Source organism: Balaenoptera musculus, chromosome 20, assembly GCF_009873245.2.
Source record: "Balaenoptera musculus isolate JJ_BM4_2016_0621 chromosome 20, mBalMus1.pri.v3, whole genome shotgun sequence".
In the NCBI taxonomy this organism is placed as follows: domain Eukaryota; kingdom Metazoa; phylum Chordata; class Mammalia; order Artiodactyla; family Balaenopteridae; genus Balaenoptera; species Balaenoptera musculus.
The window spans coordinates 35,788,909-35,803,245 of record NC_045804.1 but is presented as its reverse complement, the minus strand read 5'-3'; the positions used below and the strand labels follow the sequence as shown (position 1 = coordinate 35,803,245).

Genomic DNA, 14,337 nt, shown 5'->3' with positions numbered 1-14,337 from the left:
GCTCCATGCTCAGAAACCTTCCATGGATTCCCAGATCCCACAGAGTAAAGGTCCTTGCAAATCAATGCTATCTTTCTTTGTCTCATCTCCACCATATGCTATATGCCTGACACCCTCATCTCATTCCAAGGTACTCTGCTTGTACACAACAAAACTATATGAGCATCTCAACCAGGGTGTCCATAGTTTGAAAAAGCATTTCCAATATACTTTTTCTTTTCCAAATACAAACTACACAGTGTAAAGCTCAACAAATTTTTATTGAAGATAAAAAGCATATGAGTGCAAGTGTTAGAATAAAGGTTGAGAATCATTCCCTAAACAGACCATATACCTCTTGGTTAGATATAATCCCCCTTGTAAATTAATAAATTAGCATCCCAGTTTTCCACACAAATCTTTTATGAACTGAGTAAGAATGTATCTCAAAACACAGTTAAAAAAAAACATAGCTTCCAGTGACAGTCAAATTCTGGTCCCAACACCATCCAGATTGAAAAGGAAGAAGTAAAACTGTCACTATTTGCAGATATGGTATTATACAGAAAACCTTAAAGACTCTATCAAAAAACTGTTATAACCAAAAAAAAAAAAAAGGTGGTAAAAGCAACAAGTATTTCGGCCCACATAAGTGACTCTCATGCAAACACTGAGGTGAACACGTGGGACCTCTACAGTAAGATGAGGGAGCTAGCGTTTAAGGAGCACCTTAGGGTACATGGCTTTGTGCCAGAACCAAATAATTTCCTAAAGAGTGAAGTAGAGTTGGTTGGTAAATGAGTGGCTGAGGAGGCTTTTCTGGATGTCAAAGTTCCATAAAGGTAACAAGAATTAAAAAAAAGAAAGAAAAAACCTGTTAAAATTAATAAACAAATTCAGTAAAGTTGCAAGATATAAAATCAATACACAAAAATCTGTTGTGTTTCTAATACACCAATAACAAACAATGAGAAAGAGAAATTAAGAAATCAACCCCAGGGCTTCCCTGGTGGCGCAGTGGTTGAGAATCTGCCTGCTAATGCAGGGGACACGGGTTCGAGCCCTGGTCTGGGAAGATCCCACATGCCACGGAGCAACTGGGCCCGTGAGCCACACCTACTGAGCCTGCGCGTCTGGAGCCTGTGCTCCGCAACAAGAGAGGCCGCGATAGTGAGAGGCCCGTGCACCGCGATGAAGAGTGGTCCCCGCTTGCCGCAACTAGAGAAAGCCCTTGCACAGAAACGAAGACCCAACACAGCCAAAAATAAATATATAAAAATAAATAAATAAATAAATAAAGATTTAAAAAAAAAAAAAAAAAAAAGAAATCCACCCCATTTGGGGATATATGTATACGTATAGTTGATTCACTTTGTTATAGAGCAGAAACTAACACACCACTGTAAAGCAATTATACTCCAATACAGATGTTAAAAAAAAAAAAGAAATCAACCCCATTTACAACTGCATCAAAAAGAATAAAACACCTACGAATAAATGTAATCAAGGAGGTGAAAGACCTATATATTGAAAACTACAAGACATTAATGAAAGCAATTGAAGATAAAAATACATGAAAAAAGATGAAACTAGACCACTATCTTACACCACACACAAAAATGAACTCAAAATGGATTAAAGACTTGAGCCTAAGACCGGAAACCATATAACTCTCAGAAGAAAACACAGGTGCTAAGCTCCCGGACACAGGTCTTGACTGATTTTTTTGAATCTGACACCAAAAGCAAAACCAACAAAAGCAAAATAAACAAGTGGGACTACTTCAAACTACAAAGCTTCAGAACAGCAAAGGAAACCATCAATAAAATGAAAAGGCAACCTACTAAATGGGAGAAAATATTTGCAAATCATATATCTGATACGGGGCTAATATGCAAAATATATAAATAACTCAAGAGCAAAAAACCAAACAATCCAATTTAAAAATGGGCAGAGGGGATTTCCCTGGTGGCACAGTGGTTAAGAATCCGCCTGCCAATGCAGAGGACACGGTTTGATCCCTGGTCCGGGAAGATCCCACATGCTGTGGAGCAACAAAGCCCATGTGCCACAACGACCAAGCCTGCGCTCTAGTGCCCGCAAGCCACAACTACTGAGCCCGCCTGCCACAACTACTGAAGCCCGCATGCCTAGAGCCCATGCTCTGCAACAAGAGAAGCCACCACAATGAGAAGCACATGCACTGCAAAGAATAATAGCCCCCGCTCGCTGCAACTAGAGAGAGCCCACACACAGCAATGAAGACCCAATGCAGCCAAAAATAAATAATAAATTAAAAATAAATAAATTTTTAAAAAATGAGCAGAAGATATGGATAGACATTTTTCCAAAAAAGACACACAGAGGTACAACAGGTACATGAAAAGATGCTCAACGTCACTAATCATCAGGGAAATGGAAATCAAAACCACAATGAGCTATCACCTCATACCTGTTGGAAGGACTATTATCAAAAAGACAATAAACATGTGTTGATGAAGATAAGGACAAAAGGAAACACTTGTGCACTGTTGGTAGGAATGTAAATTGCTGCAGCCACTATAAAAAACAGTATGGAGGGACTTCCCTGGTGGTGCAGTGGTTAAAAATCCTCCTGCCAATGCAGGGGACATGGGTTCGATTCCTGGTCCGGGAAGATCCCACATGCTGTGGCACAACTAAGCCCGTGCGCCACAACTACTGAAGCCCGTGCACCCTAGAGCCCACACACCACAACTACTGAGCCCACACACCGCAACTACTGAAGTCCATGCGCTCTAGGGCCCGCGTGCCACAACTACTGAGCCTGCATGCTGCAACTACTAAAGCCCGTACGCCTACAGCCCGTGCTCCACAACAAGAGAAGCCACCACAATGAGAAGCCCGCGCACCACAACGAAGAGTAGCCCCTGCTTGCAGCAACTAAAGAAAGCCCGCGCACAGCAATGAAGATCCAATGCAGCCAAAAACAAATAAATAAAAAATAAATTAATTAATTTAAAAAAAGAAAACAGTACGAGGTTACTCGAAAAATTAAAAATAGAACTACCATATGATCCAGCAATTTCCCATCTAGGTATTTATCTGAAGAAAATGAAAACACTAACTTGAATAGATTATATATACCCACATGTTCACTGCCACATTATTTACAATAGCCAAGATACAGAAACAATCTAAGTGTCCATCAATGGATGAATGGATAAAGAAAATATGATACACACACACACACACGCACACACACATATATATATATATATACATACAATGGAACATTATTCAGCCATAAAAAAGAATGAAACTTTGCCATTTGTGACAACATGGGTAGAACTGGAGGGCATAACGCTAAGTAAAATAAGTCAGACAGAGAAAGACAAATACCATATGATCTCTTTTATATGTGGAATCATAAAAAAACAAAAACAAAAAACCTTCAAAGATACAGAGAAATAATTGGTGGCTGCCAGAGGAGCGGGGAATGAGGGGTAAAAGAAATAGGGGAAGAGCGTCACAAGGTGAAAAAAGAAAAGAAAAAAAAAAGAAAAAAGAAATTCAATACTAAAAACCAATTTGAAACCACAACTCTGTGGCCCATCTTGATGGATATAAAATAACATTATTGTTTGTACAAAATAACATTAAAGAGGAAAAATGGAATATAAAATGGTATTAAGATAAATAGATTGATTATAACTAGGCAAAATGCTAATATACACTAGTAAAGATAGATTATTTTGAATAATAAAAACGGATTAATATTAAATATATATAAGTTCCAGTGATGGTCAAATCCTGGTTCCAACACTTACAACTAAGGGAAGTCACTTAACTTCCCTGTGCCTCAGTGTTCTCACCTGTAATATAAAGACAACAACAGTACCTGTCTCACAGAATTGTTGTGAGGGTTTACATGAGTTAACAGGTGTAAAGAGCTTCAAGTAGTGTTTGGCACATAACAAGCACTCAAATGTTAGCCAGTATTATTAAGATCTAGAGTCCCCAAGATCAGCTTAGGGTAAAGTATCAACATTTAAGTTTCTGGACATATGAAACTGAAGACAAAATCCTGTTCACATATTAATAATTCCATCAAAGGGACTTCCCTGGTGGCGCAGTGGTTAAGAATCCGCCTGCCAATGCAGGGGACACGGGTTTGAGCCCTGGTCCAGGAAGATCCCACATGCGGCTGAGCAACTAAGCCTGTGCGCTACAACTACTGAGCCTGCGCTCTAGAGCCCGCGAGCCACAACTAATGAGCCCACGTGCCACAACTACTGAAGCCCGTGCGCCTAGAGCCCGTGCTCTGCAACAAGTGAAACCACTGCAACGAGAAGCCCACGCACCACAACGAAGAGTAGCCCCCGCTCGCCACAACTGGAGAAAGCCCGTGCACAGCAACAAAGACCCAATGCAGCCAAAAATAAATAAATAAATAATAAAATAAATTAAAAAAAAAAAAAAAAAAAAATAATTCCATCAAAGAACTAGCAGCCCATGAAGCCCTGCCTAAAGCAATTATTTCTCTTTAACATCTCTGAGAAATACAACATTAAGGATACTTAATCTTCCAGTAAAAGACTAAACTATAATTATGAAAGGCCTATGGTAAGATCATTGTTTTTATATATTCAACATGAGCAATCACACTTCCAATTTTCTTCCAACGTGTCGCTTTCAAAGATTCAAACCTAACTTTTTTTTTTTAATTTATTTATTTATGGCTGTGTTGGGTCTTCGTTTCTGTGCAAGGGCTTTCTTCTAGTTGTGGCAAGCGGGGGCCACTCTTCATCGCGGTGCACGGGCCTCTCACTATCGCGGCCTCTCTTGTTGCGGAGCACAGGCTCCAGACGCGCAGGCTCGGTAATTGTGGTTCACGGGCCCAGTTGCTCCGCAGCATGTGGGATCTTCCCGGACCAGGGCTTGAACCCGTGTCCCCTGCATTGGCAGGCAGATTCTCAACCACTGTGCCACCAGGGAAGCCCTCAAATCTAACTTTTAACCTCATCCTCAACGAAACTGTGGGAATGTTTTGAATACTATTTACATGGCCCCTAGTTTTTGTGACATTTTAATCCTTAAAACAATCCTATGGAAAACTAATTCACTTGTGAAATTAGTGTAAACTTAATACCAAAGCCAGAAAAAAAAAGAAGAAATGAAAAGAAAAAGGGAAAAAAGGCCAATTTCACTTGTTTACATACAGATGGAAATAAATCATATTTAAAAAAAAAAAGACAAGCAAATCAAATCTAGCACCATGCTAAAAGAATAACATACCCAGAGCAAGTAGAGCCCACTCCAGAAATATACAGATATTAATTATACAACAAATTATATAAATAGACCAAACTATCCCAATAACTGCTGAAAAAGTATTCACTTGATAAATTTTAAAAAAAATTTTAAATGGTACTCTAAGAAATTCAGAGACTAATCCAAACTAAATGTCAATACCTTTCCTGTAACCAGAAATAACTTAAGAAAAAATTATACAGAACCTACAAAAAATAAAATTTAATTGACATAAAAAAATAACTTGAATAAGTTCACTCATTCAAAAACATTTACTAAGTGGTTACTATGTTTCAAGTAATATTCTAAATGCTAGATACGGTAGCAAAAACAGATAAAAATCAACCTTCATGAATCTTACATTTTAATAATTTAAAAGAAAAAATTATTTCAGGGAATTCTCTGGTAGTCCGATGGTTAGGACTTGGTGGTTTCACTGCCAGGGCCTGGGTTCGATCCCTAACTGGGGAACTAAGATCCCACAAGCTGCATGGCACAGCCAAAAAAATAAAAATAAAAAAGACTTTAAAAAGAATTATTTCATATTTCTAGCTGGAAAGACTACTGTAAAGATGTAAATTCTCTCCAAATTAATCTCTATGTTTAACATAATTCTAATCAAAATCCCAATACGATTTTCTTCTGTAGAATTTGACAAAACCATTATAAAGTTCATGTGAAAGATTATATATGTGAGAATGGACAGAAATATTGAACAAGAACAATAATGGCTAAAGGAACTGGAAATATCGAACATAAAAAAGAAAACCCAAAACCAGACATAGGTTTGTAATAAAACTTCGATACACATCAGAGCAACTTTCCAAAGTAATAGGAAAATGACATGTTATTCATTATGTGATGTTGACAAATAACCAATTATTAAAAAAAAAAAAAAATGAATCTGCACCCCATACTTGACACCAAAATTAATTAAAGGTATACATAAATTTTAAAAGTGATATGATAATGTCCTAAAAGAATAGATAGGTGATGAGTCATATAATGTTAGTACCTCGCTTTCAAAGAGTTTCCTCTTTATAAAATTCTATAATTAAAACACACCATAAACAAATAACAGTCAATACTGCAAAAAAATTGGCACTCACATCTTATACAAATGTCTTATACAAAACATCTATAATGTTATAACCTATCTGGAAAGCAATATGGCAATTTGTTTTTTTAAATCTTATAATTCCAAAATCTTTGATTTAGTAGTTTGGTCCTAAGGACAGAAATAAGTATACCTGTATACAGAGTTAGCTCTAAGGATATTCATTCCACCACTCTCTATAATGGCAAAATGTGGAAATAATTTAAATGTCCAACAATAAGGAATTTGTTAAGTAATGGTACGTATTTATGAAGAAATATTATATAGCTATTAAAAATCATGTTTCAGAAAAAAATTTACTAAATAGGCAAATGTGTAAAGTGTATTATTAAAAAGGGTAGATTAAAAACATATGATTCCAACTTTGTAAAAGTTATCATATGTGCAAAGACTAAAGGGTTTTCTAGCAAAATTCTATGGTGATTACCTCTGGGCAGCAGAATTATGGGTGGTTTTACTTTGGTCTTTGTACATTTTTCACTTCCTCAATTTCCTCCAGTAAACACGCTTTTAATAAATGTTTTTATTTTAAAAGCCAGTTCTTTTGCATTAAGATATGAAAGTAATTAAGTAAATAATGAAATAAGTTTAAGATTCTTATACTGTTACTCTACACTACAGTCATTTAACTCTTAGAACCTTTTTTGGTCAAACTTGATTTTACAACACTGAAACTTCAAGCTGCCAAGAAAAAACATCCGCCAATGTTTGCTTAAAGGTTTCTGCATTTTGATAGAGGCAGAGTTAACTTTCTTCTGGGAAGAAAATAATTAACTATCGAGTGCAAAGAAAAACTTCAAGTTCAGGAATTCAGAGGCAGTAAACATTACAGTTTCCCAAATACCACAGTATGTGTCTTGTTCTGCTGCTGACAAAGAAGGAAACTTCACACGAAACGGGACAGAAGCAGAAAAGGCAGCCAGACCCTGTTTTTAAATGAAGTTAAGCTTGAGGGAGAGAGTTAAGCAAGTAATACTTTTAGCTACTTAAGAGTGAGACTGTGTTTAGGATCCCACTGGCTGCTTTAAGAGCAGATAAACAGTTTCTCATATGTTCAATATTCATTAGTATTGTTTTTACTTCAAAAGCATGTAAAAATAAACTTTTACCTAGTAATAAAGTCTTCAGATGTAATAAATAGGAAACACTCTTTTAAGTATAAAAACTGGAAATATAATGGTAATGCTCATATTTTAATTGGGTATTAGTACACAGGGATTTATTATATTATCATTTCTTACACATATTCTTTTGGATCAATACACTATTTAACTAAAATTAATATATACACATGTATTATAAATATTTTAAAATAAATCAAAAATATGCATATGTGAAAAAAGATGTATATATACAAACACATTTTTTAATGACTATGATATTCTAATACTTGGCTCTATCTCAAGTGTCAGAATTCCATATTTGAGCTTCTACAGCTACCTGGTGGCTGCTGATAATGTTTAATATAAAGGCCAAAACCACAGACCAGTTAACAAGGTACTGAAACTACGACAAAACTTCACAGGTAGGAATAAATTTGAGGAAGAATACTTATCTTTTTTGGCTGTGGAAAAGCAAAATTCTCTCATGTTGTGACATATTCTCCAATTATTTATTCCCTGTGGAGATAAGAAACTAGACTAGAAAAAAATCTCCTGAACTATGGGAAAAAATTCTCCAAGGAAAGGCTGATCCCTCCATTTGTCTTCTACATCCCATCTCCTCTCACCTATCAAGGATATCCCTCCAGGGATTCTCTCATCAGCCTTCCCTCTCTCCTAGATTACGCCCAACAGAATACAAACATTCTCTTAGCTCTTTCACCTTAAAAAGAAAAGAAAAAAAAAAGTCCTCTCCTGACCTCATTTTCCTCTCCAATTATCACATTCATTTCTCTCCTTCTCTTTACAATTCCTCAAAAGAACTGTCTGTACTCACTGTCTCCAGTATATCTCCTCTAATTTTCTTTTGAATCCACTACAATCAGGCTTTCATCCTAAAAAAAAGTGTTAACTTTACTAATAAAACTGTAAAGGTCAAAGGACCTCCAGCAAGCTATATGCGGTCATCAGCTGAGTCCTAACCTTACTTGATCCATCAACATCATTTGACACAGGTGATCTCTCTCTCCTCTTTGAAACATTCTTTCCTTGGCATCCAGGACAACACATCCTCCTGAGTCTCCTCCCACACCTTCCCGTTTGGTAATCTTACTTAATGTCATGATTTTAAATACCATATATATGCTGAAGAATCTCAAAGCTTCAGTGCTGGTATCTCCCCTAAATTCTAGGCCAGTATTTACAACTGTTTCCATAACATCCCCACTTGAAAGTCTATCAGACATCTCAAACTCCATACGTCCAAAACTAGCTCCTGATCCCCCACAGACCTGCTCATTTATTTCAGTCTATAGCCATTTTATAGGTTAGGCCAAAAGCCTCCACATCAGCCTTGGCTCCTGTCTCTCAAACCTCATGAATCCATCAGCAAAACCTCTCAGCTCTATCTTCAAAATACATATACAGGGACTTCCCTGGTGGTGCAATGGTTAAGAATCTGCCTGCCAATGCAGGGGACACGGTTCGATCCCTGGTCCAGGAAGATCGCACATGCCACAGAGCAACTAAGCCCCTGCACCACTACTGAGCCTGCGCTCTACAGCCCGCGAACCGCAACTACTGGGCCCACACGCCACAACTACTGAAGCCCGCATGCCTAGAGCCCGTGCTCCGCAACAAGAGAAGCCACCGCAATGAGAAGCCAGTGCACCACAACGAAGAGCAGCCCCCTCTTGCCACAACTAGAGACAAGCCTGCGCACAGCAATGAAGACCCAGCGCAGCCAAAAAAAAAAAGAAAAAAAATACATATACACTGCTACCAGTCCAGACCACCACCATCTTTTGCCTAGAATCTTGGAAAAACCTAACAACTTTCCTCTAATCTCCCAGTTCCTTTTCCAAGACTCAATCCAGGCTGGGTTGTACTCCTAACCTAAAATCCTTAACTTTCCAATTAAGATCCATCAGACTATTGCATAAAGAACAGCAGCTTCACACGAACACAGGGTTGAACTGAGCATGTCACTGGGGACTGGGATACATAATCTTTAAAGGTTCTTCCAGTCCAAAAAATTCTGAGTGACCTGTTAATTCTGCATGGCATATACACAAAAGTTGGCTACACTAGTCTCTGTACTTTTCTGTATTAAGATTTTTTTTTGCTAGACATTAATTTAAACAAAAACTAAGGGTGTATCTTAGTCCCCTGCTACAGTATTAATGGTCTGAGTTCTCCCCAGAATACCTCTTCGTAACTCATTCCCCTACTGTCCATTAAATCACAAGTGTCACATTCCTTAACAGAATTCATTACATGTGGATAAAAGTGGGAGACTATTACCTAATGCTTATTATTAGCCCATCTTGTCCCTGATATGACAAAGACTATAATTACAGTTGTGGTATATCATCTGTACAACCCTAATACCTTTAGTCAGAAAAGAAAGCAGCCGAGAAATTCACAGAATACTTAAAACACAATACTTTGGAAAAATAAAAGAAACTGATCTGCCACACACTGAAGAGTAACTTTAATTTATAGCTTTCAAAAAGTAAAACCACTCAGCTATGACAAATTAACCTCCCTTAAAAGAATTCTCCCTGCATTATATACTCAATGCCTACGACTTTTTAATGACACTCTTTTTGTTTCAAATATGGAACTAAATACATTTAACAAGGCTAAAATACAGGTGAATATTCTTTTTCAAATAGAGGAAAACATACTACTTTATACTGATATCATCTATGCTAAATCTAACCTTCTGATATTATATGAAATAGCTAAGTCTGAAAGCCTAGTTCAGTGATAATTTCAATGGCAAAGGAAAACCTACTATTGGTTTTTTTCTATTGCTTTGATTAGATTGTTACTCTTCACACTAATGGAAGGAAGAATAGGGCACAGATTGAAAGCAAGCAAAAATATTTCAGTTGCAGTTCCTTTAGGTTTATCTCTTAATTTACGTTTAGTTAGTAAGGTCACTAAAATTGTTAAAATACAGACAATTCAGTTATCCATTAATTCAGCCTGCTAAAAGCAGCACTGAGCCTTAAGTGGTGATTCTATGCCCACACATACATGTGTTCATGCATCAGAGTACACAGTGCCTCCACTGCAAAGACTGTAGAATGATGCTGGAGCTCGTTAGAATACTTGACCTTATTTTCTCATACAGCAGCCTAGAAAGTCACAAAATATAAGCAAATAAGATGAACTATCACTAGAAACATTCGCCTATGCACAACTTACCTAAAGTCTTCGTGTTTGCTAGGAGAGCTTCTTCGTAAGACAGTGTATAATAAAGCACCAAAAGCTGTGCTGTGATACTGAAACGCTGATTAAGGCGGATGTTGTCACCCTGGAGGTAATATTATAAATACTTTAAAATACTGTTAAATTTCATGAGTGCTCTTTGATAGCAAAAGCATTCAAAATAGATTATTCAGTGTTGCTGCTCCCAAGCTCAAACAAGTTGGGAGAAATGTTGCTGTGTTCGCATTAAACTCAAAGAGACAACTTGAAGTCTAAGTTAAATTTGAGATGGCTTGGGAGATGAAAAGCAATATGCTTAACAGTTTTTAAGATAGGAAGGGGCTTCCCTGTTGGCACGGTGGTTAAGAATCCGCCTGCCAATGCAGGGCACAGGGGTTCGAGCCCTGGTCCGGGATGATCCCACATGCCGTGGAGCAACTAAGCCCGTGCACCACAACTACTGAGCCCACGTGCCACAACTACTGAGCCCACGCGCCCTAGAGCCCGTGCTCAGCAACAAGAGAAGCCACCACAACGAGAAGCCCATGCACTGCAAAGAAGAGTAGCCCCCGCTCACTGCAACTAGAGAAAGCCCACGTGCAGCAATGAAGACCCAATGTAGCCAAAAATAAATAATTTTTTTAAAAAGTTACTGTTTTTAAAAAAAAAAAGAATATAGGAAAAAAAAGGCAACAGCAGTCCCATCAGGCTGCTTCTCAAAAAGCTTTACAGGAGTCTCAAGTATTATCTGAAATTACCATGAAGAAAATAATTCCTAAAAATGATATTGTACAGTTAAGTATATTTGGAGAAAAAAGATTTTCTTCAAGTTTTCCATTAATAATCTAGGTAGATCTTAGATCCCCAGGAAACTAAACAAAGCTGGTTGAATGTGTTGAAATGTCATGTAGTCCGTTGTTAAACACACGACTTCCACAGCACTCCTTAAGCTTTAAAATGGAGCTCTTGGGACTTCCCTGGCGGTCCAGTTGTTAAGACTTCATACTCCCAATGCAAGGGGCACAGCGCGGCCAAAAAAAAAAAAAAAAAGGAAAATGGAGCTCTTGAAAGAATTCCTCGAAAAGTGCCTATTCAACAAACTACTTGGAACTAATACCATTCTTTTAATATTTATAAGTGATCTAAAAAAACTGAATACCATCTTAAATTCAGAACCACCTAGAAGTTGTTCTCCTCTAATAATCAGGGAAAAAACATGGAGTCAGTCCGAAGAATAAAAGAAAAATAAGCTAATAAATGTAGAAAAGCCACTATTTTACCCCAATGACTCCTTGGAAAATATTGAGTATCTCCTGTTCTGTGACTGGCTGATTTGTGGCTTCTGGATTAGATTTAGATGCAGGAGTAAGTATAGAATTTATGTACACGTCAATCAGAGGAAGTAATTGAGGATGGAGTGGAGTGGAGGTTTCACAGAGCTGTCTATAAATCCAGTCCTACAAAAGAAGGTTACAGGCACCAAATCAATTATGGCAATAAGAAAAAGCAAGCAAAATTTTAAAAGCACATATAATTTTACATGATTTATGAATCAGTGAAACTCACTATTAACTTTTAGCAGTTATTAAATATATTATCCAGTTTCACAGCTGTCTTTGATTTAAAAATAGGAAATACTTTTATACCCTAAAGTTGAGAATACCGTGAAGTGGAAGATAAATCTAAAATGATGAGTTTGAGTTTTGAGTTTGGACTTTGGGTTTTTAATCTATCAGTTTTCAAGTAGTGGGGAAAACACTGTTAAGTCCCTTCTATATCTGTATTTAGAGCACAATATGTGTTGCTGTAGAAGACCCCACAACAGAAAGAGATTTAGGGAGAGGGACAGTTCTTCACAACAAACCCTCAGACAGATTAAGAAAGTGACTTTGACAACCACTTATGGGAGATTAACTATCTACACAAATAGAGGCCAAGAAGAAATGCTGGGTGTGCATTTGGACTCTTAATTCTTATCTATTATATTGCTAAAAATATAAAGAAGCAGAAGGTACAATCAAGATGGAAAATAACTTCACTAAATCATGATAACAAGGATAATTAAATGTGATATATCAATGTATATATTGTTCATGGTTCTTTATAAATAAAATTGCCTCTTAGAAATGGTCCAAACAGATTTCTTTTACCTCCTGGGGTTCAGCCTTTTCTTTAGAGGACCTTTTAACTGTTTGGTATAGACAACTACCTAACAAATTGAAAACATATCAAAAATATATTCAAGTTAGATGTTAGATGTCCTTATGACAAATGTACAAATACTGGTCATGGCTAACCAGCAACTTTCTCAGTTTGGTGAACAAAACCAAGTACAGAAATGGCAATTTTTACTAAGGTTTAATGAAATAGCTAAACGATATTACTGAGAATTTAAAAGGTACTAGTGTACATTTTGTAAATAACTGAACAGTTATACTGTTTTAAAAATCTGAAATTGAGAGCCTAATTACTGTAACTATATAAACGACTAGTAACTAGACACACTTCACACACGAAACCCACAGTAAAGGTCTACAGACTGAAACGGAACTGGGAAGAAAGCATTAACTTAGGTTGTAGCTTGAAATATAAGTGTAAGGTCATACTTTTATTGATACTTTGTGCTTTGTAAAGGAGCGACTCCTCAGAAGCTGGTAAATACAATGAATAGGCAAAAATCCAGTAATGTTGGCACTCAGGTTGCTGGTGACAGGGACACGAACGGCATGAGCTGTGACAACCTAAAAGGGAAAAATAGTATTAATACATATGACAGAACCAAATATAAAATTATTCTGAAAGAGGGAGGATTAGCCAGGTAGACTGTCAAAACTTAATACAAATGCGGTCCTCAGGAAGGAATGATAAAAACCAATTATTACGTGATTTAATTATTTTTGAGTGATGAGGTAGCATCATACATTTAGGTATTTGTGAAGTTCTCTACATTTTAAAATTTGCTTTTGAACACAGATATGTTGACGGGGGTTAGAGTAAGATTAAAAAATATATAAAATTTGGAATCATAAAATCTGGGCTCAATGACTTTAGCTAAGTCATTTTATCTTCTGAGTCTATTTTCACATCTACAAAACGAGACAATATTGTGTTACTTGCTTCAAAAGGTTTTTGCGAGAGGGAAATAAATTTCTTTGGAAAAATATATGTGACTTATAAAGTATCACATAAATATAAACAGGAATTTTTATTGTTATTCTCATTGTGTCATGCATAGACCACTAATTGTCTTTCAGAGACCCTCCCCAAAGGTGTCTTCCAGTTAGTTCAAACTAAACACATGAAAAATAACTTATGAGTCTCCTACATCCTATGTGTGACTGTTATGTGGGAGTGTATGTGCATTGAGGGGAGAAGGCAGAGTTTGGTACAGGAATGAGAATTTTTTTTTTGGCTGCACCGCACAGCTTGCATGATCTTAGTTCCCTGACCAGGGATTGAACCCACATCCTTGGCAGTGAAAAGGCGGAGACCTAACCACTGGACTGCCAGGGAATTCCCAAGAATATTAATTAACCTAAAAGAAGCAACAATTACAGATCTATGAGTATTCTCAAATATTTCATTTTTTAAGATATACATATTTTTGTATTCTGAGATTTAAATTGCTAA

The 14,337-nt window shown here is 36.8% G+C and overlaps 1 protein-coding gene across 8 annotated transcripts in view; it reads right to left on the bottom strand.

The window, feature by feature from the left end:
• Positions 1–14,337, bottom strand: part of INTS2 (integrator complex subunit 2) — a 53,476-nt gene that overhangs the window by 17,396 nt on the left and 21,743 nt on the right. For all 8 annotated transcript variants that reach the window (XM_036836874.1, XM_036836870.1, XM_036836867.1 and 5 more), the window contains exons 13-15: positions 13,314–13,448; positions 11,988–12,164; positions 10,705–10,813 (exon numbers count right to left, since the gene is read on the bottom strand). In XM_036836874.1, the coding sequence (XP_036692769.1) occupies positions 10,705–10,813; positions 11,988–12,164; positions 13,314–13,448 (421 nt within the window). The remainder of the gene's footprint in view (positions 1–10,704; positions 10,814–11,987; positions 12,165–13,313; positions 13,449–14,337) is intronic.